This window comes from Alligator mississippiensis, chromosome 2 (assembly GCF_030867095.1).
Source record: "Alligator mississippiensis isolate rAllMis1 chromosome 2, rAllMis1, whole genome shotgun sequence".
NCBI lineage: Eukaryota > Metazoa > Chordata > Crocodylia > Alligatoridae > Alligator > Alligator mississippiensis.
The window spans coordinates 64,248,433-64,271,612 of record NC_081825.1 but is presented as its reverse complement, the minus strand read 5'-3'; the positions used below and the strand labels follow the sequence as shown (position 1 = coordinate 64,271,612).

The 23,180-nt window shown below is 43.6% G+C and overlaps 1 protein-coding gene across 5 annotated transcripts in view; it reads right to left on the bottom strand.

Annotated features, from left to right (window-relative positions):
- TUSC3 (tumor suppressor candidate 3) overlaps window positions 1–23,180 on the bottom strand; it is a 324,556-nt gene that overhangs the window by 26,872 nt on the left and 274,504 nt on the right. For all 5 annotated transcript variants that reach the window (XR_009459776.1, XM_059721780.1, XM_014594993.3 and 2 more), the window contains one exon: window positions 1,191–1,265. Coding sequence is in view for 4 of the 5 variants with exons in the window: in XM_059721780.1 (XP_059577763.1) it covers window positions 1,191–1,265 (75 nt within the window). In the remaining variant the exon portion in view is untranslated. The remainder of the gene's footprint in view (window positions 1–1,190; window positions 1,266–23,180) is intronic.

Here is a 23,180-nt window from a genome sequence, read left to right as displayed (position 1 = left end):
CTCCAGGTGGATGGCGGGGAGGGGCCAGGGCTCCAGATCCTTGTACAGCTGTTTGCAGCCTGTATGCCACCTGCTGCAAGCGGCCCAGGCTCCATTTCTAGCAGTAGCTACACGCGCACCTTGGGCTGCACGACAGGGAAGGGGCTGGGCAGTGCAACCCCGGCCCATCCCCTGCCATTGGCCTATAGGCACCTACCACCAGCAATGAGGATTGGGCCCCTTGCAGCTCACCTGTCATCTGCTCCTGGCAAGCCAAGTCAAGGTATGGCTCGAGGTGGGGTGTTTTCAGCACTCCGTCTGAAAATGTTGCTGACCCCTAGTTTAACCTTTTACCATTGAAGTCAAAGGGAGATGCTACAGAATACAGTGGGAGCAGAATCAAATTCTAAGGACTACCAGCTGCTAGTTGGACTCAGAAGCAGAAGTTTAGCAGTGATTTCAGGGTCAGGTTGGACTGCCACTAGATGTTGATCTTGGAGCTTTACAGTCTAGATCCTTGGCAAATAGGGGCTTCAGGCTGACTTATGTCAATAGCCTATCAGTTAAGACCTGCTGAAATTGAGAAGGCAGGTTTTATGGGTTTGTCGTGGTGCCTGCTGCCACTTATCTGGTTTTTCGTGGCAAGGGCCCCCACATCACTGATTGGCCGAGGGGCCCCGGCAGTGGCCCCACTCCTTGCCACAGAAGGCTGCTCTTCAGATAGCCCCACCCTTAAGCACTAATTGGCCAAGAAGGCTGCTGGTTATGCAGTTCCACTAATTGGTGGCAAGGGCTGGGGCTGCATGATGGGCAGCCCTCTTGGCCAATCAGCAGCAGAGGGAGAAGGGGGCAGCTATCATCTTGTCTCCCTTTCTCTGTGCCAGTGACCATGATAATTAAAGTAATGTAAACCCATTACTGCTGATGGAGTCATGGAGGTATAGATAGTCCCAAAAGGGAAATGGTATACCATTTAAGACCTCTTTAGGATTTCACAAATGGGGATTGAACAGATAGAACTCTCTTGGTTAGAAAGAAAACAAAATAAAGTAAAATCAGAATGCAAAAACTGCAGACAGTTATACTAGCACAAAATCTGTAGGTACATGGGCTTTTCAAGATTTTTACTCTGTGTTAATTCTATTTGTATTTCTCAAAATACTTTTAATAAATGAAATGCAAAGATTCTGCTAGCTTATGAAATAACTTACTTCTCCTTTTTCCAACGTCTCCTTTGGAAGTAGCAGCTTCATTTAAGAGAACCATTCCCATAGTGATAGCAGCATCTATATAGCTGTTGTCAAGGAAACTGAAAAACGTGGATGCCTCAAAGTCATGAAACTGCATCTAGAAATGAATATTTTCACTTTATATAAAACAAAAATGTCAAAAATGCTCTATACTATAATTTATTGTCTGCCAATGTATTAAAAGCTGTGGAGAGATAAGCTTTTAAATGTAGTGATAATTTTCCTTATGTAATCTTCCTTTAGGATTCTTTTGGGTGTTATTGAAGTAAGCAACATTCAGCATTAAATAACTCAAAACAGTTTTTAAAAAGAAATACAAGTTCAAATGTGTTAAAAGTGGACCTCCATGATGTTTTGATGGTCGGTCATGAACATACAGGGGGAAAATCCTTTGAGCAAAGCTATGTGAAATCATGAAAGCAAAATAATTGTGATAATGCTTAATGAACGCTTCCAAAAGACACATGAAGAATGCAAGCAGACAATTCTATTAATATACTGATTAACTGATGCAAACCAAAGCAGTTAGAACGCATCATTTACTTTTTAGTGCTTTCAGACAAACAGTAGCTTTTCCTGCTATGTTGAAACAGTGGTTAATATTTTATTTGGCTGAGAACAATTTTAGTGAAGGCAACATCTTCAGTCACTTCCAGTTTTTAGTGTCTAATTATGAGCTTTACAAATGCAAACAAGCACATAATGATAAAACAATTTAACTAATTTAGCATGATCCTAAACCATTCACTTAATTGTTTGAAACTATATCAGTGGAAAGGAACAGTTACTACTGTACTTAACATCTGTTCTGAACAGGAGGCATGCATGAATGCCATACTGAAAGATGGAGTGCATTGTGCGAGTTATATTGAATATATGTATTTGAAGAAATAAGAACTTCATTAGCAGGTTAGATAGCCAGTGATATTTTTAATGATATGGCCTCTTCTGCAAAGATCTTACATTTATTTTAATTTTTAAGTTACAAATGTTTAGCAAGCTTGCTGGTATAACAACTGTATATCATCATGCTACAATTTACTTTGTCTTTCATCTATTACACTTTCATTCCAAAATATAGGCAAGAGTATTTTAACATCTGTTCCCACATAACTGCATAACACTCTCCTAACCATCTCCAATTCCCCTCTCCCTGTGAGATCTTCCATGCCTCAGTGCTCTATAATTGTTTCTACAAGTACCATGTATTCAAGAGATCATTTCTGGAGAGGACATTACTACAGGGTCTGTGTTTTCTGATGCTTCCCTGTTTCTTGCCAAAATACCTTCTTGCATTGATGCTATGTTCCTGGAAACGGCTACTGGAACCATGTCATCAAAACAAATATTACAGTAGATTGATTGGGATTGCAAAATATGTGACCATATCTGGGGCTGTGGACACACAGTACTTTTGTAGTGCTATATATACCTTTATAGCATGGCAAAAGGCAAGCATCCGTACATTCAAGCTGTTTGCAATGCTGCACAGGTGGTGGATCTATCACAGAATGGGTGATCTCTTACAAAAAAAGTTAATGTTTCAAACAGGAACTTCTTAAAGCACAGGATTTTGTAGTGCTACATGCAATGTACAGACAGTTACATGACTGGTACATGAGTTATATGTCTCTCAAACTGCCAGCATCCCAGAGTGCTTTACGATCTCTCTCCACTACAAGGAGAGGGGAAGAGTGGCTGGCTCCCTGACAGCCAGTGGAGAGAAGCGCTGCAGCTTTGCTTTCTGTGGCAGTCGTTGCAGAGCTACCCTAGTGAACAGCTGCTGTTGCCGCGCTGTTGCTTCTGCTGTGGGAACAAGGGGAGTGAAAGAGAAGCTCCTATTAAGCCTGGCTGGAGAGTGTGCCTTTCAGCCGACTTGAGGAAGCGGACTGTGAAGAAATGTGAGTGCACAGACATGCATTTCACACTACATTTTTGTAGAAAAGAATCCGGGGGTCTACAGTGGGCCATAACCTGAATATAAGCCAACAGTGTGTTCTTGATGACAAAAAAGCCAATAACATACTGAGTTGTGTTAACAGGAGTGTCACTTGCAAATCAAGGGAAGTGATTCTTCTACTCTATTTGGTGCTGGGGAGGCCTCATCTGGAATACTGTCAGTTTGGGCCTACCTCTTCAAGAAAGAAGTGGACAAATTGGAGACAGACTAGCACAGAGGAAAGGCTGAAAGAACAAGGGTTATATAAGTTTCAAAAAGAGAAGACTGAAGGGGGAATCCGACAACCTTCTTCAGAAACCTAAAGGGCGATTATAGAAAGGATGGAGATGGACTACTCTCTGTGGTCACAGGACACAGGACTAAGAACAAAGGCCTCAAGCTGCAGTAGAGGAAATTTTGATGGACTATTAGGAAGAACTTTGTGACTAAGATCATTGGAAGCTGTCAAATCTCCATTCCTGGAAAATTTTCAAGACCAGGTTGGACAGACAATTGGCTACGGTGGTTTAGTCAGGGATGATCCTGCCTTGAGCAGGAGTCTGATTGGATGACCTCATGAGGTCCCTGGTTAGGGTGACTGTATTTGGACCTTGGGGAGCACTGGATTTGTAGCTGAAACAATGATTTAATTTGTGGCCCTGCAAAAGTTACTGACCACAAAGCAAAATGATATTTTAAAAGTAACATTGCGAAATGCTTAGGCAAGTAGTTTTCTAACCATATAGTAGTGTTGTAAAATCTTATGAATGCTTATGCTAAACCAGCCATTTGCTTATGCTAAGTAACCATCTTAATTGTGTTGACCATTTTCTGGAAAAAGCAGCAAGTAAGTCTGTGTGATATGAACCAGCTATACTAAGGAACAAGGTAAGATATAGGGGTCTAAGGAATGTGGAGATAGTACAACGTGGGATAGAAAAACAGACTGGAATGTGAAAAACAACATGTAACTGGTAACAGAATCCAAAATAAACATATATGAAAAGGTGAATGGTGATTGGTGAAGAAGCCTCCAGAAGCTTCCAGGTTTCGGTCAAAGTTCGCCCATTGACCAAAGAAATGAAGTCAAGGTCTTAGACATGTGCTTATAGCATAAAGTCATGTAAATGAATGAAATGCACAGGCAATTTCATATTAATGAAGTAAACAGTAAACAGAGGCAGAGCTTGAAACAGGAGGAAATATGGGTGGAACCAAAGGAGGGGCAAAGGTGGAGTAAATGTTAATGAGCATGAACCAAGGTGTATAAACGTGGAAAGAACTATTGTTCATGGCAGGTCCCCTGGTTCACAGGGTGTGTGTCTGAGGGACCTTTGCCCGAAGCTGTCTCCATTCTGAATAAAGCTGTTGTGAGCAATGTGTGCTGGTGTTTGCTCCCTGCTTGCTCTAATGAGTAACAGGATCCATTAGCAATTGGACCATCATCTCCCTAGTCGTTGGGCACCGCATGGAGTCGGGGTCTAACAGTCCCTTCCAGCCCTGCTTTCCTATAATCCTATGACTGTAGTCCTATAAATATAATGTGTGTTCAAGGCTTAGATATACCTGGAAGCCTAACCCAACGATCAGACATACTTACACCTCTAATGAGGGTGAAAAAGAATGTAAGATCAGCATCATTCTTGTCTGGAAAAAAAACCCAATCTTGTTACTGGAAGAATTCCAGGGGTTGATCTGGAAGAAAAGAACCACAAAAATAAAGAAAGAAAATTTTTCTTCAGATCAAGAGTTGTAAATGAAGAATAGATATTTCAAACATGCCACTTCTATAAACGGTATCTGAATTCAGTATCACATTATAGAAGCTTGAAAAAGCTTTAAGGAATCTTTTAATGGCCAGACTCATCCTCATCAATTATCTACATTGGTATTCTTCATCTTGAACTAAGCTTTATATATCTATATATATATTTATATACATATTGTGACGTTGGTGGGCCTCACGTCCGGTACCACCCTTTGTCCGGTAGCCCCTCCCCTCTCGTCCAGCGTGCCACGACTTGGATGGTATGAGTGATTCGAAGGAGGGGGTTCAGTGGAGATCTACCAGAGGGACTTGCCCAGTGGGGAGGGTACTCACGGTGGGGTCCTCAGATGTTCCATGGGGCTCTGCCACCCCTACACCCCGTCCACTCGCCAACCGGTCATCTGTCAATGATATGGTCGTCCGCAGCTACTTGCGGACCTTCTTACTAACAGGCCATCCCGAGACCAATGGTCATCTTCAGGCAGTCTGGCTTAGCCTCCGCCTGACCCGGCCGCTAGCTCAGGTCACTTCTTATCTTCTCTCCCCTATTCTCAGAAATAATACTCCTCGGGAATGGGGAGGTTTCCCAAGTCGCTGCTCTGGTCCCGGTAGCCCCTGGGGATCACTCCTCCTGCCCCCAATGGGGTTTCCAGCTCTCTCCTCAGCTGCTGGGCTGATGCCCAGTTGCCTGCCTGAGGCTCTGGCTCTGGGGAAGCCTCAGCAGCAGCAATGTGCTGCATGCCTCCTCTCTTCTCCTCTGGCTTCCCGCCTTCTGCGGGATTTGCCGGGGTTTTTAAACTTCTTGCGACAGCCGCTGCGGCTGCCGCGATTGGCTCAGCTGTTCCCCTGATCGGGAACAGCTGTTTAAACAGCTGGTGTAGCGCCGGCTCGCGCGGCTGTAATGACTGCTGCCGCCGCCGCTCCCGGAGGTATGTATCTCGGCCTGAGATTTTCTTGGAGGGGTGTTGCTGCCCCCCCATCCTGTCTGTCCTCCTCCTGTGTCCTTGACAGCGGCCCGTCGCCATCACACATATCTATGTGTGTGTGTGCGTGCGCATCTCTCTCTCTCAAAAATACCTGTTACTGTTGTCACACATCTGTCCACAGGGTATTCCCTGAGCCCTGGGTTTCTCCCCAGTTTTCTGCTGCTTGGCCAAAGGTACAGGCCAAGGTTGCCCATGGATAATTCCTGATTCTGCAAACCTCAGTTCCGCTACCCTTATATGAGACATCACAGCTGTAGCAAGGGAATCTCTGCCAGCTTCACGTATCTTCCCTTTGGGTTGTAAAAGAATTTTAGGGAATGGTATATAACTTGCCCTGAGATCACTCTTTACCAGAGGCAATCAACAAGAAGACAAAACAACAAAAGGATTTTATAGGAGAAAGGAATTTTACAAGAAAAACCTACCACATTGTTTGAAGACATGACAAAAAGATAAGAAAAGATTATTACCCTCTTATCTGCCTACAGTTTAGCCCCTCTGTCTGATACTTTTCCAATCTTTCCAGAGATCAGCCTTCCTGGTCATCCTGCCAGCCCTGACCACTGGTGACCTGGACTTTCCCACAAACCAGGACTATGTCATAGGAAATCCCTAAATAACTCCAAGCTACCACCCTCCTTCCCCACCATCAGCACTGTTTTTTATTGCTCATGAGTTTCAGAATCCTTCAGAAATGTCTCTCTTTCCTGGTGCATCTAGAATTTCTCCAGCTAATAACTCATTACTCTGAGATGTCTATGCTATGGAGGGGTTGATTTTTTCATTATAAGAAGACAATATCTTGAGCGCACATCCAAACAATAGTCCCTTCTGCCGGTGTTTGGGGGTGGCAATTGTTCTTGACCTGGTAACACAATATCAAGAGATACTTAACAGTTTTGCCTACTCCCTTTTCCTTATGTATACAACCCTCAGTTTCTTTGACTAAACTATGTCCAAAATCACAAAGATGCATACAGACAGCAGAACATAATAACCCTTTCAAAAATAAAAGTGACATAAATGAATACAGTATAACGCTGGCTCTTCACTGGGACCACATATACCACCAGTAAAACAAACAAAAAAACCATCATGACATCCCACAAACACCCCAAAATATGGTGAGGTTTGTGACAAACATACTTGACTACAATGGGATATACACACAAACTTAACTGCTTTAATTGAATGGACATGTTAACAATGTGCTTAAATGTAAGCACTGCTTATGGGTTTTGCTCATTTGGGGCCCGTAGCAAAAAAAAAAAAAAAAAAAAAAAAAAAAAAAAAAAAAAAAAAAAAAATCAACAATGAAGAGTTAAGAATGGAAGTCAGAATTACAGAATACTGCTTAAGTATCGTGTAAAAAAGCAACCAGCAATTCATGGTATAAAGCAAATTTTAGCAAGCCATGAGGACTAATACATTTCACGTTACTGCAGTGTCAATAGCATCAGTGATGTCAGTGAAGGGGAAAATATATAACATCTCACTTGGCTGTCTTTATTTCATATGTGCAAATGTAATGGCCAATTGCTTTCAGAACCAATGAGCAAAGCAGAATTAGATTTCTGTAAATGAAATACATGGCCAATACATAATCCCATTATGTAGATAAAGGAAATGTATTTAAAAACAGCAAAGTTTTTACATGTAAAGTTTTCCAAATTTTAAATGTACTCAACTCTTTCTAAGGAAGCAGAATTTGCTGTTTCAAAGGAAATCTTAGAACCACTGCCTAGCTTTTTGTCTTGTAACCATTATTGATTCTAAAGATCTAAATAGCAAAAATTAGGCTGAACTCATGCCCAAGCTATGCCTGAAGCTGGGAAGAGCCCAGAAATTCACAGATAAAAATGTTCTGTTCTTATCTTACCTCACCTCTTTGTGTAAAGCAAGCAAGCAAAAAACTCCACATTGTGTGAAATCTTATATTCCATACTGACTACAATAAAAGCGAGATAAGTAGCTCAGATTTTATTTCTGACTTTTAACTGTTTTTTTAAAGGACCCAAATGAAAATGAAACATATAAAGAAAAACCAAAATAAAACTCTCCTACTCATATCTTACTCATAACTTCTCATTTTATATCTTAGTCCTCTGAGTCTACTTGACCCAGTGCTAGAGACACTGAAGCTTTTGATTTCTTATAAATGATGCTGAAAAGGCTCATTGCAACTGGTAATGCTATCAATGGCCACTTCTACAATATGGAACATGAAATGGAATGTAAAAGAAAATCATTTTAAGAAAAAAAAGAGGAAAAACTGCACATCTGCACATGACAAACAACCCCCCCCCCCCCCAACTATTTGGCTGCTCCAGTTTTTGATACTTTTTAAAAGGATTCTGGAATACAGTCTTAATCAAAGCTGTGTTAATTAAACGGGATAGCAAAAGTATTCTTATTTGGATTCTTCTGAACCCATAGCTTTCACAGATGTATACCTTTGAAACTATAGTCTGAGCATAATAGAATGAAAAGGATAGTAAAAAGAGACTTAGATAGTTTTATACCTTAGTTTTTAGAGTACAATGTAGAATAAGCCATGAAAGACTGAATAAAAGGGACCAGAAGAAAGAGGTGTTTTTTTTATTCTTATTATTAAACAAGGGGAAAGACTTGTAGTATTTTTGCAACTGTAGCATCAGTTTTGGAAAGGGTATCTGTTTAACCAGCCACAGCTAAGGATATAACAATGACAATGGTTTTCTTTTATCTTTAAAATTAGCTTCAGTAGAAAACATGATAAAGGTTTGGGGGGTAATAGTTCAAATCCCCAGAGAGCACTTATGCTCTGTCTAGGTTCCAGAGAGCAAGCAAAGGAAACTCACCTTATGAATCAACGTTTTGATTGAAAAAAAAGAACTACCCATTATGGCAACCCATGCACCTCCTCTTCTATCTAGTGAAGTCATACATGGTGACTTCTGGCAAAAGAAACAAAATGTCAACAATATCTACATTGTCTAAATGTCATACAATGTCTATTGGCACACAGTCATTCTGTACCAGACCTTCTGTTTTCTTGCCTGACCTTATGTTTTAATCCAGTTTTATACAGTTAGGAAGAAGAGTTCGTTTTATACAAAGAGAGCTCACATTTTGCAAACAGGAATTCCTTTGGGGTGATGAGATGGCAGAAGAGTTCTTTTGCTAGGGATCTTCAGCCAGCCTTATTATGCTTAATTTTCTCAGCCTCACATCATTGCCTTTTAAGCTTCACTCACATTGTTATGTTTTTGCTTTGGCTGCTGCCTTTCAGGTGCAGTCAACATTGCTGAATTTCAGCTTCACTTGTTTGGCTTTTACCTCCAAATGACACTAGTTTCACATTGCCACAATTTAGCTTGGGGCATATCATTTACTTTAACTCCATGGCGTTAAAGGTAAAATTCAACCATATTGAATTGTGGCTTCAGTTCTACCATCATCTTCATATTACGGAATATTTAGCTCCTATTTCCATTATTTTCTGTGTCATCTTGTTTTTTATTTGAATACATCATAAAGGAGTATGTCAATTATATCAGTCAAAACTCTTTTCTACAACATAATTTTCTTATCCTATAAAATAATTAAAATTTTGTTAGTATAGTACCTATGTCTTAGTTTTCTGTTTGAAGTAGTTAGATGACATTTTGAGTTTCATTTTCTGCTTATTCTTTCATTTCCTTCATTGTGCATTATAGAAATGTTTCACTCATCTAATATTGCCAGAATATAGATATGGCTAGCAACCATTCCAAATTCCCATTGTCATGGTTTCAGATAAATGTACCCCTATACAGTGAATTTTGCACACAATCTACAGTTTAATTTCCTCTCCACATTTCTAATTTGGAATACTTTTAATTTAGTGTATTATTAAGTTCCTTCCTATTCTCAGTGGCAGAATCTGCTCAGTTGTTCACAGCAACTGACAGCACTCTATTCATCCAGAGTATTGTAAAATGGTTCGAAAAAGGTAATACTGGAAAAAGAGTAGTTTTATCCCAGAATAACAATAAACGAGGTAACTGCAAAATTCAAGTGAGGAGGGGAAAGTACTATACATTAGTTTCTTACAATTAATTACAATTATTATTATAATTACAATTATTATAATTAATTCTTACAGCCTACAAAATCAGAATCCACAAACGGCAAGAGTGAACACAGAATTCTCTAGGATCTTCAAACTGTATTAAAACTATTAGAAGTAGGTAAGGGCTAGTTTATATTGGCATGGTCTATTAGAAAATTTCATCACTATTAATTTAAGCCAAAATGCCCAAGAAAGTCAGTCTTGATAATATTATATTTATATTTTCCTACTTTCAAGCTGTTTCAAATACAGCTGTTGGTGCAGTATGAGATAGGGCTGTGGGGCCCAATGGCCATGGGGGATGCAAGCTCATCCAGTTCTAGCACCTAGCAGAGATCTGCCACGTTCTGTTGAATTTGCCTTAGTTGGGAGATGGTCTGCTTCTGCTGTATGAGCTGGGTTTGGTTCTTCTATGGGGTTCCAACGTCCTCTACACCCTGTCCAATGCCACGCTGTGGTTACAGCATGCGTTACACCCTTGGTTCTCAATGAGTGCTCTTCTTTTGTTCTTCACCCTTGCAGACCCCCACTTATCTCAGGCCTGGTTTATGGAGACTGTGACTGAACTGGCTTTCCATTCAGTTGGTCATGACACAATCCGTGGAGGAGAAATGGAGGACAGCACACATGGTAAAAAAGAACTCAGGTAAGTATTGGCCAGTAGGGTCATTGGTACTGCAGACTGTGACCACTAGCCCCAAGATAATCCAGTCCTTAGGGCTGCAGGTCTTTCTAAAGTGCTCAGCTCTCAAAAGAAATAAAAGGAACCAAAAGGAAATATATAGGCCTTCCTGGCCCCCTTTATCCCAGATTGGGCACTTCCAGGCTTGGATGCTTTGGTATCTGTCATTAAAACTTCAGTGGCATCTGCCACTTTCCCAGGTGTGGCGAGTCCATCCACCTGCCCTTATCAACTCAGCTCCTTGGTGAGCCTCAAGTTGGCTCCCCTGCCAGTGTGACTAAACTGGCATTGGTTCAATCCTACCCCTTTTCCTAGGGCTGTAGCCCAGCCTCCTGGGCTCTGAGACCCAGTAAAGTAAAAAGAAAAAACAACCAGAAAGCAAAAGCTGCTTGAAGCGCTGCTGGTTTTCCCAGTTGGCTGGTTTCCTTTGGCACACCTACCTGCTGGTGCTCCCTGTTTCTGCTGTTGTGGTCTTTGCGGTGGCACTTTAAATGAAGCCCCTCTGGGCTGTTGAGGGTTAGTTCTGTCAGCAATCTGCAGCCCAGAGATCGGCACCGGTGCCTCGGCATTGCCAGCTCCCTGTACTGCTCTGGCATCTGTCTGTTTCTCCTTCTGGCACTGGCAGTGGATACCTGCACTGCCTCAGGTGGGGCCAATCTTGACTGAGCAGCTGCTGATGAACTGTGGAGGCTGCCAGTCAGTGATCGTAGTTGGCTCCAGTGGGGTCAGTAAGTTTCTCCCTGCTGTGAGCTTGGAAGAGTTTATTCTCACTGCTTCACAACAGCCTAGATAAAAAGTTACTGAAAAAATGTTTTAAGCTGACTGATGTTTGGTGACCTATGTGAAATGAGTTTGGTAGTTTCATTCATATCCTTTTGGCTAGGGACAGAAATTACACAAACTGGTATAATTACTTGCAAATCTTAGTAGTACACACGTAACCTTGAGAAAATTCAGTATTTCCAAAACTGACTGAGTCCTACTTCTAATCAACCTTCATGGCATCAGTGATCACAATAACAATCCTTTTACAGTAGCTCATTTCAATTATATGTTGTATGACAGCAAGGGACAAATCCAAGATTTAATCATGAAGCTGAACATGTAATGAACTATGACTTTGACAGGTAAATGTAGATATGGGATATAAAAATTACAGCATTGACATAGTGATATCATCACCTCTTCCAGGATAATGCCCAGAGGTATTCTGTGATGTAATAATATTTTAATTATTCACTTCTAAAAATGCAGATTACTAGGGAATTCTAATGTTCAGCAACTGACCTACTCTATCAATGATTCAAAAGGGTATTATAATAATTTTTTTTTCACAGCTATTGACACTTCAGCATTGACATACTTACTCTGTCTGGTATCCTGTTAGATCTTGCGTTTGAGACTCTTAAAAGAACTGTAAAGATACTTGTTCTTGCAACTTTTACCATATGTGTTTAGGTTTATTATTTGGTTAAAACAATGACTACTGTATTAACAGAAAAACCAGGGAGTCCTAAAATTACCACACAAGGGTATGCACCTACTCAGGCTATATTAAATTAATCAATATGTGAGCAATTAGTCCAAAAAACTGGCTGAATTCATTTGAACTCAGTATTTCTTAATGACCTCTGGCTTGTAGTGAGAGACAAAGAAAAAACATGATTATCACATTTGGATAGTTCCTGGATGTTAATAAATAGACAAAAGTTAAATCAGATTTATATCAGATTTTAAATCAATGACTCAATGTTTATTTAGGAGGAGGTATCAAGTGGAGTTCCACATTATTCTCATAAATAATTTGGAATATGGGACCGAGTGCATGCTCAGCAAATTTGTGGATAACACCAAGTTGGGTGGAGCTATAGACACTCTGGAGGTTATCGTTAAGAGTCAGAAGAGGGGCCAAGCAACCCTCTTGGCTGAACAGGAAAATCCAGGAAAGCCTAGGGATGAAAAAAGAGGCATACAGACTATGGAAGCAGGGGGTGGCCACCAACAAGGAATATACCTGCTTGGCTCATGCTTGCAGGGAATCAATTCAAAAGGCCAAGGCAGCAATGGAACTCACATTGGCAACAAATATTAAAGACAACAAAATGTCCCTTTTCAGGTACATAGGGAGCAAAGAGAAGGCACATGGTAATATAGGACTCCTACAGGAGAGGCTGGGGCAATTAGTGACAGATAGGAGGGACAAAGCTGAGCTCTTCAATGATTTCTTTGCATCAGTATTCCTGAATATGGATATAGGCATTAGGGGTGTGTGAAGTGGGCCCTATTCGATTAGGATTTGGCCTCAATCAGGGACAGTGATTTGATACATTGATTCTGATCACTGTCCCCAATTCGATTTGGCCAAATCTGAATCTGAAGCTTCGATGCTGATTTGGAGAATCAGTGGTTTGGACACAGACACAGAAATGTTTTTTCTACATACCTTGTGGAACCAGCGCGGCTTGTGAACATTGTAATACTGGGGTGCATGGAGCGTCTCACAGAAGTGCGGGGGGTGGCCCTCCACATGCTCAGCGATGAACCCAGAAGTGGACTGGAAGTGCTTCTGGTCCACTTCCAGGTCTGTTGGGGAGCATGCTGAGGGCCCCCCAGGGTCAGTGATCAGCTGTGGGGGGGGGACCCCGGGTGCCCCCCTCCAGACCCAGGAGGCACCAGTCACTGAGCTAAGGGTGCTTCTGGTCCACTTCCAGGTCTGCTGCCGAGCACGCTGGGGAGCCCCCTATGCTTCTGTGGGGGACACCATGTGCCCCAGCGTCGCAGTGTTCACGAGTTGCCTGCTACCTAGAGGCATGTAGAAAAAAACATTTAAAGCTGTGGCTATGTCCAAATCACCACATCTTTCCAAATCTCTCTGAATCAATTCGGAGGTTTCCAATTCTATTCAGAGAGATTAAAGGGTTCTCTGATTTGATTCAGATTCAGAGATTCAGCCACCAAATCAGGCCAAATCTCAGCCAAATTGTATCGAGGGCCAAAGCTCTGCACAGCCCTAATAGGTATATCTCCAAACTGGACTGTAGAGAGGCATAAAAGTGTCACTGGCCCACCAATGGTTAGTGCGGACCTAGTGAAGGGACACTTGGAGGGGCTTGATGTGTTCAAGTCAGCAGGCCCAGATGATTTTCACCCAACAGTGCTGAGGGAATTAGCCAGTGTCAGAGCAGAACCACTGGCAAGACTGTTTGACCACTCGTGGAGCTCAGGACAGGTCCCAGAGGACTGGAAAAGGGCCAATGTGGTCCCTATCTTCAAAAGGGAGAAGAGGGAGGACCCAGGTAACTATAGACGGGTTAGTCTCACCTCTATCCTTGGGAAAACCTTTAAAAAAATTGTTAAGGATCACATCTGCAGGAATCCAGCAGGAAAAATAATGATGAAGGGCAACCAACATGGATTCATAGCAGGTAGATCCTGCCTGAATAACTTTGTTTCTTTTTATGAGTAAAGGTGGATGTCATATACTTGGATTTCAAAATAGCCTTTGATACGGTGTCACATCCCATTCTTATAAAAAAAATGAAGTGGCTGTAACTTAGATGATTACACAGTCAGGTGGGTGGCAAATTGTCTAATGGGATGCACCCAGAGAGTGGTGGTGGACAGATTGGTATCGACCTGGAAAGATGTGGGCAGTGTCCCCCACGGATCAGTCCTCGGGCCAGTGCTGTTCAATATTTTCATCAGAGATTTGGACGGGGGCGTGGAGAGCACACTGTCTAAATTTGTGAATGACAACAAATTATGGGGCAAGGTAGACACATTGGAGGGTAGGGAATGGATCCAGGCAGATTTGGATAGGCTGAAAAGGTAGGGAGAACAAAACAGGGTGCAGTTCAACAGAGGTAAGTGCAGAGTGCTGCACCTAGGGAAAAGGAATCACCAACACCCATACAGATTGAGGGATGACCTTCTAAGCATCACAGCAGCAGGAAGGGATTTTGGAGTCATAGTTGCTTCAAAGATGAATATCAGTTGACAATGTGACGAAGTGATCAATAAAGCTAACTGCACTCTATCATACATGAACAGGTACATCACAAACAGGTGTAAGTTGGTGACACTTCCCCTCTATGTTGCATTGGTAAGGTCGCAGCTGGAGTACTGCATCTAGTTTTAGGCGTTACACTTCAAGAGGGATGAACCTTGAGAGGGTCCAGAGGAGGGCCACTTGTATGGTTAGGGGCCTGCAGGAAAGGTCCTACAAGGAGAGATTGAGGGACCTGGATCTCTCCAGCCTCCATAAGAGAAGGCTGAAAGGGGATCAGGTGGTCATCTAAAAATTTGTCAAGGGGAGGAAGGGCAGCAAGGAATAGAAGGTACTCTATTTTCCACGGTGCCCCTTGAACTAACTAGAAACAATGGCCACAAACTGATGGACAGCAGATTCAGACTAGACATTAGGAAGAACTTCTTTATGGTAAGGGTTACCAGAATCTAGAATGGGTTTCCAAGGGAGGTGGTGCTCTCCTCTACCTTAGAAGTTTTTAAGAGGGGACTGGACAAACACCTGGCTGGGGTCATCTGACACCAGCACTCTTTCCTGCCCACGGTCAGGGGGTCAGACTCGATGATCTTCTGAGGTCCCTTCCGATTGTAGAAATCTATGAACTATGAAGAAGTTTTTCCTTATACCCAGTCTGAAACCTTCTTCTAGGAGTTTATGACCATTGCTCCTAGTTTTCATCTGGGGTGCTTTAGTGAATAGTTGTTTGTCTAGCCCCTGATGCTCACCCCTCATATATTTGTAAGCTGCCATCAAATCCCCCTGAAGTCTTTTCTTTTCCAGGCTGACTGCTCCCATATTTGTCAGCCTTTCCTCATATGGCTTGCTCTTCAGGCCTCTCATCAAATGAATGGCTCTTTTCTGGACTCTCTCAAGCTTCTCCACATCCTTCTGAATTGTGTCACCCAGAACTGGATGCAGTATTCCAGCTTTGGCATCACCAATGAGAATAGAGCAGGAGAATAACTTCCTTAGTTTTGCTTGAGATCCATTGGTTGATGCCTGCCAATGTATTGTTTGCTCTGCTAACTGTAGCACCACACTGGTGGTTCATATTCATTTTATCTTCTATTATGACCCCCAGGTCCCTTTCAGAAACAGTGCTAGCTAGTATAGCACCACCAAGCCTGTAAGTTTGTTGTGGATTTTTCCACCCCAGATGGAGCACTTTACACTTCTCAGTGTTGAACAGCATCTGGTTCTGGCCTGCTCATCTAACTAATCTGTCTAGGTCCACCTGGATTGTCATCTGCCTACCCTGTGTGGCCACAATTACTCACAGTTTAGTGTCATTGGAGAACTCTGCCAGTGTGATTTTCACCCCGACATTTAGATCATTGATGAAGATGTTGAAAAGCACTGGTCCAAGTAACAAGCCCTGGTCCTTCCTGGGCTGAAGAATTCCTCAACAGGTCCCCCCTGGACCCCACTAGTCTCAATCAGCCCGGCAGTGCCCCTGCAGGGTACCTATATATCCCCATAAACAGCAGGCTAGACAGAGGCCTGGCTGTGATGCTTTTGTCAGGGATGATTGAGTCAGAGATGACTGAGTCATCTAGTCCAGCCCCCTACTCAAGGCTGGGCTGGACTAGGTGACCTCATAAGGTCCCACAGTCCTTTGTTATGATCCTATGAATGTTCTTGTGTTTTAAAAGTTTTGGCCACGTAGAAATCCCACACAGGTTTAGCAAATAATTTCTGTAAATAAGTGGTGGTGAACTTTCTCTTTCCAGCTATTCTTTTATAATAATAATTTAGATCCAGTTTTGAAGTCTTATGTTAATATGTATTTTTAATCAAAAGCCCTGTTATGTCATAAGAACTGACACTTTGTAAAAGTAATAATTGATTTTTAAAGTGATTTTTTTTTAGCTAATGGCATCGTATTATAACATTATAAATACTAATGCTATTATATTAAACCATGGAGGATAATTACCTATACTATTTATTATTTTGTATACAGAAAATCAAGACTACATTAAAATGTAAAAGCCAATTAAATGTAAAAGCCAATTTAAACAGATCTGGAAAAGATCTTGTAGAATTGAAAATTTTATCCATGAATCTACGAAGTTCTGAGTAACTTCTGATTTTGATCAACAAAGTTAATTTGTGGTTGCAGTAGGGTTGTCTCTTCACCGTGCTTTACTTGTGTAATTCCACTGAAGCCCACAGAGTTACACATGTAGAAAACCACTTTTAATTTGTGTGAGAAAATCAAGTTCAACTCTAAGTTGACATCAACCCATGTTATAGACATCACGCAATTCATTATTACTAATTCATTATTACTATTTCTAGATATTTTATTTCTGCTGCCTCTGGCATCAAGCACAGCAGCGATAGATTAGATGTATACAAAACTGGAGTGCAAGGTGGCCAAAAATAAGAATGGGTTACAAACTGTGATCTTCCTCTAAGAAATATAGGATGAACAAAATTGATTAAAATGTTGTAGAGTCTACTATGATTCTAAAGGCAAAGCATTTCTTTAACTTTATTTTTGGTGTTAAAGTAAATCTAGATATCTCACTTAACATGATTTCATGTTGACTTGGTTGAACTTGACCTTCTTCCTTGCAATAATATAAGGATATTTATAGCAATGAAAGACATCGACAGATGTTAAAAAGGAATAACCTACAGTATAGTAACAATGGTGAAAATACCAACCTTACTGACCATGTAGTTAAAAAACAGGAGAATCCTGTTAGAGCTGTTGATTCACTGTATGACAATGGGCAAGACACATGACCCCCTTGTACTTCAGCTAACACAGCTGGAAAACTGAAAAATCAGAATCTTCTTGAAAACCAGATGGTGCCTCTGAACTGAGATAGTTGAAGGAAATAAATTACAAACATAAATCAGGTCAGTGGCTCACAGTGAATTAGCTAATCAGTTAACCTGTTTTTTTGACTAATCTGATATTAGATGCACTTTTAAAAACATATTTGAAACATTAGAAACAATCCATAAAATGTCACTAATGTTGAATATTGTTGAATGGTAAAACCATTTAAGGTTTTTGAGAGTCACTTAGCCATTTTCTTCATGGAATTGCTATTAAAGTGCCCACACTTAAGGATTTACCTGGGTTTCTTTTATTTCGTAGGATAGTGCTCAGACACTGCAACTAGAAGCCACTGTACCAGGTACTGACTATTTAGTGAGACAAATTAAACTGCAGGTTCTTCATGGCAGACACAACATTTATGAGTGGGACTATATGAAGGTAATTTGTGCAGTAGAACTCTTCCCCACAAAATTTTCTTTTAAGTGTTCTGGTAAGATGTATAGAAAAGCATGGTGTCATACTTTAGAGATAAGTTTAAGGCCATGAATAAAAGACGTAACGGGGAGTGTTTAAAGAAGCTTATTGTATATGATGCCAACCAAGCTACTGCAGTATAAAAGATAAACATCTCTAAACCTATCAAGAGAAAATATTTTGATTTTGTTCACTGTATATACCTTGAAATGTAATTACATTCAAATAATGTTTTAGAACAACAATAAAGAATGACAAAGAGACTAAGTCATATGGTACAAGAAATATTTTATCTTACTACAATCTAAAAAAGCAAATGTTATATTCTATAACGGAGACTGGCATATTTACTACTATTTACATTTGTTTAATGTTAAAATTTTCATGGAACTTTGAAATGAAATACAGTTATTACCCCAAAAATGTATTAGAGGCATGAGGAGGAAAACTTGGATATTTTACTATGAAGTAAAGACAGTATTTTTATCAATCTTAACTGTTCTTCCATGAAAACGACTTCAGTACATTTTTCAAGCCCTTCAATGAACAGCTAGTGATAACAGAAGCAGAAACTGTGAGGTCTGGAAGCTCCTACTCATGAACTGGCATGAAGTTGGTAGTTACAAGAAGGCAGTCTTGGAGTCCAGAAGGATTCCAAGACGGGTGGTTGTTCCTCAAGGAGATGATCCTCCGAGCCAAAAGGGAGTCAGTCCCAACGCGCACTAAGGGGGGCAAAAGTGCTAAGAAGCCCCCATGGCTCGGCAAAGGCATCCAGGGATGCCTGAGGGCAAAAAAGGAGGCATACAAGCAGTGGAAGCAAGGGGCTATCACCAAGGAGGATTACACAGTCGGTGCTCGGGACTGGAAGAAGGCTGTTAGGAAGGTCAAGGCAGAGCTAGAGCTAGGGGTAGCAACCAGAATTAAGGATAATAAAAAGTCCTTTTTCAAATACATAGGAAGCAAGAAGGCGGCACCGGGTGACGTGTGGCCCCTAGAGGATAGGCGTGGCAATCTGGTGATTGCGGCAAATGAAAAAGCTGACCTCTTTAACGAATTCTTTGCCTCCATATTCCTGAGCAGGGACTGGGACATCTCCCCCACTAGAACTGCGGATGGACCCAGGGGAGGCACCGCCATATCTAGGGTCAGGGATGACCTAGTTAGGGAACTTTTGGAGGGGCTGGACATGTTTAAATCAGTAGGTCCAGATGCTCTTCACCCAACGGTGCTGAGGGAATTGGCAGGGGTCATAGCAGGGCCTCTGGCATAGCTCTGTGAGTGCTCACGGGGCTCTAGCCAGGTACCAGAGGATTGGATAAGGACCAATGTGGTCCCCATTTACAAGAAGGGGAGAAAAGGGGACCCTGGCAATTACAGACCAGTCGGTCTTACCTCGGTCCTTGGGAAGACCTTTGATAAAATTATTAAGGAGCACATCTCCAAGGGCCCAGCAGGGGAGGTAATGCTCAGGGGCAACCAACATGGGTTCACTGAGGGCAGGTCCTGCCTAACTAACCTGGTTTCTTTTTATAATCAGGTCATAAAGTCCCTGGATGTGGGTGTCGGGGTGGATGTTGTCTTCCTGAACTTTAAAAAGGTCTTTGACACGGTTTCCCACCACATTCTTTTAAAAAAAACTTGGTGACTGTGGCACTGATGCCTACGCAGTCAGATGGGTGGCAAATCGGCTAGATGGTCACACCCAGAGAGTGGTGATGGGTGGGTCATTTTCGACCTGGAGGGATGTGGGCAGTGGAGTCTCCCAGGGCTTGGTCCTGGGGCCTGTACTGCTGAACATCTTTATCTGCAATGTGGATGTGGGTGTGGAATGCACGCTGTCCAAATTTGCTAATGACATCAAGTTGTGGGGCAAGGTGGGCACGCTGGAGGGGAGGGTCAGAATCCAGATAGATCTAGACAGGTTAGAAGTAGGCGGATGAGAAAAGGATGGAATTCAACACAGACAAGTGCTAGGTACTGCATCTAGGGAAAAGGAACCAGCAACACACCTATAGGCTGGGGAACATCCTTGTCAACATGGTGGAAGAGAGGGATCTTGGAGTCATTGTGGACTCCAGGATGAACGTGAGTCGCCAATGCAAGGAAGCAGTCACTAAGGCTAATCACACCTTGTTGTGCATTTACAGATGCATCACAAGCAGGTCCAGGGAGGTGATCCTTCCCCTCTATGTGGCATTGGTCAGGCCACCGTTGGAGTACTGCATCCAGTTCTGGGTGCCACATTTCAAGAAGGATATGGCTAGCATTGAAAGGGTCCAGAGGAGGGCCACTTGCATGGTGAAGGGGCAGCAGGGCAGGCCCTACGAAGACAGGCTAAAGGGTCTGAACCTATTCAGCCTCCACAAGAGAAGGCCGAGAGGGGATTTGGTGGCCATTTACAAACTTACCAGCTGGGACCAGTGGGAATTGAGGAAGGCTCTGTTCCCCCGGGGCACCATCCGGGGTTACTAGGAATAACAGCCACAAATTGTTAGAGAGAAGGTTCAGGCTGGACATCAGGAGACATCAGACAGTCTTGAGGAGCAGTGAGAGATGCGTGGGTGCAAGCCCACTGTGCCCCCACTCCCTAAAGCTCCCCCGCAGCTGTGGAGCACCCTGCTGACCCCCAACACAGCTGGAGGTAAGTGGGGCCCGTGGTGGGAGGGGGTTAACCTTGCCCCACCCCGCCGCGGCTCCTACTTCACCGAGCCCCCCAGGGAGCCAAGTGACTGGAGCCTTGCGAATAGGCCGTGCAAACAGGCATGCTTGTCTGCTCAATGCATGAGTTAGCACAGAGTTTGTGCAGGAGAGTAAACGGGAGGGCCTGAAGCCCTGCCTGTGTGCCATAGGGAAGGCAGTCCGAGCTGCAGCCAGCCTTCCAGTGGCACCATGCAGATGGGCATGCACTGCAACCTGAGTGTCCTCTTGGGGTTTGTGGCTCGCCCCCTCTGGCACTTTAGAGGTCTCCACCCAGACGGAGCCCATGGTTCCTGGCTCCATGCAGATAGAGCCTCTGGCTCTTGGCTGCGGGGGCTGCCTGTTACTTTTTCAGGCTCTGGGGTCCAGAAGCGTGGCCACCTCCCCTTGTGAGCTCTGCTCCCTTTTGGGGTCTCTGGCGCACCAGCTGGAGGAGCTCCAGGCCACAGTCCAGAGACTGCATGCCATCAGGGATGGTGAGCAGGAGATAGACTCCTACTGCCAGGACCTTCTCCCCTGGGAGGCAGAGGGTAGACGAAGGTCTCCTTCCAGAACAAGGGAGGACTCCGGGACCTCCCATTCTGCCCAGCCAAGGGGATGGACCAAGGTGGTCAAGGGCCCCAAAGCCCACTGCACCAAGGTCCCCATCCCACTGGAGCTTTGCAACAGGTATGAACCTCTTGCAGCTCCAGCAGAGCCTGCCAAGCTGCCAGCTCCTGCAGGCAACACAGGCTCAACTGTAGCTACTGCCCCTGCTCTCCCTAAGACAAAATAAAAAGTCTTTGTCATGGGAGACTCCATCCTGAGGGGGACTGAGGGGGCAATCTGCAGCCCAGACCCCTTAGCCCGGAAAGTCTGCTGCTTCCTGGGAGCCCATATCTGAGATATTTTGGAAAGGATCCCTGAGCTCCTCCAGCCCACTGACCACTACCCTATGCTCCTCATCCATCTGGGCACAAATGACACGGCTCGAAGCACTCCCAGCCGGGTCATGAAGCGCTACAGGGATTTGGGAGCAGGGCTTAAGCAGTTGGAGGTTCAGGTGGTGTTTTCCTCGGTCCTCTCAGTTTTGGGCTATGAGCTGAGGAGGGAGAGCAGGATCAAGGTAGTGAACCAAAGACTGTGGTGCTGGTGTCATCGGAAAGGCTTCGGCTTCCATGACCATGGTTCACTCTTTGGTGAGAGAGGCACTGAGCTGCTGGGAAGGGATGATGTCCACCTCTCTCTGCTGGAGAGAAGGCTCTTCTCAGCCAGACTGGCTGACATGTTCCACCAGGCTTTAAGCCCACTGGGGGGAGGGGGGGGACTACTGCCACTGCTGGCCCACTGAGCAACCCTTGCAAAGCCAGCAGGCCAAGGCACTTAAGGGAGCCAACTCCTGCCCCAGCCCTGGAACAATCTGAACAAGGGGAAACTTGCATGACTGTACACAAATGCCAGGAGCTAGGGGAAAAAACAGGAGGAACTTATCCTCCTGCTTAACACAAATAATTACAACGTCATAGGGATAATAGAGACCTGGTGGGACTCCACTCATGACTGGACCACAGGTATAGATGGCTATACTCTGTACAGGAGAGACTGAGTGCTAAAAGGGGCAGGGGTGTAGCTCTTTATGTCAAGGAGAGCTATGCATCCCTGCAAGCTGACATTGGAACCCAGGATGGATGACTGGAGATGCTCTGGCTTAAAATCCATGGGGAACATGGCACAGGGGACACTAAGGTGGGAGTCTACTACAGACCTCCTACCCAGAATAAAGATCTTGACCAGGAGTTCACCAGGGAATTGGCTGAGGCTGCATGCTCCCTGTGCATGGTTGTCATGGGAGACTTCAACTATCCAGACATCTCATGGGAAAAGCACTTTACCAAATCTGAACTGTTGCAAAGCTTCCTCACGTGCGTGGATGAGCTCTCTCTGACACAAGAAGTCTACGGGCCAACGAGAGGTAAAACGCTGCTCGACCTGGCATTGGCAACCAGGGACAACCTAATCAGCGACCTGACGATCGAAGGGAAGCTGGGTGACAGCAACCATGAGCTGATCACCTTCACCATCCGCAGTAAAGCTGGCAAGTCAGTCAGCAATACAGAAGTTCTCAACTGCAGGAAACCTGACATTGACAAGCTCAGGAGGCTTGTCAGTGAGGCCCTAAGGGACTATGACCCAAAGGGAAGGGGAGTTCAAGAAGAGTGGTTGCTCCTCAAGGGGGTGATCCTGGATGGACAAGCTAAGTCTATTCCATTGTGGGGGAAAGGCAGCAAAAGGGCACAGCAGCCTCTTTGGCTAACCAAGGAACCAGCGGACCTCTGGCACCTAAAAATAAAGACCTACAAAGGATGGAGGGCAGGATCCACCTCCAAGGAGGAATATTCTGCACTGCTCCAGACCTGCAGCGAGCGAACCAGGAAAGCCAAGGGTGTGACGGAACTCTAACTGGCTACTAGTATCAAAGACAATAAAAAGTCCTTTTTTAGATATGTGG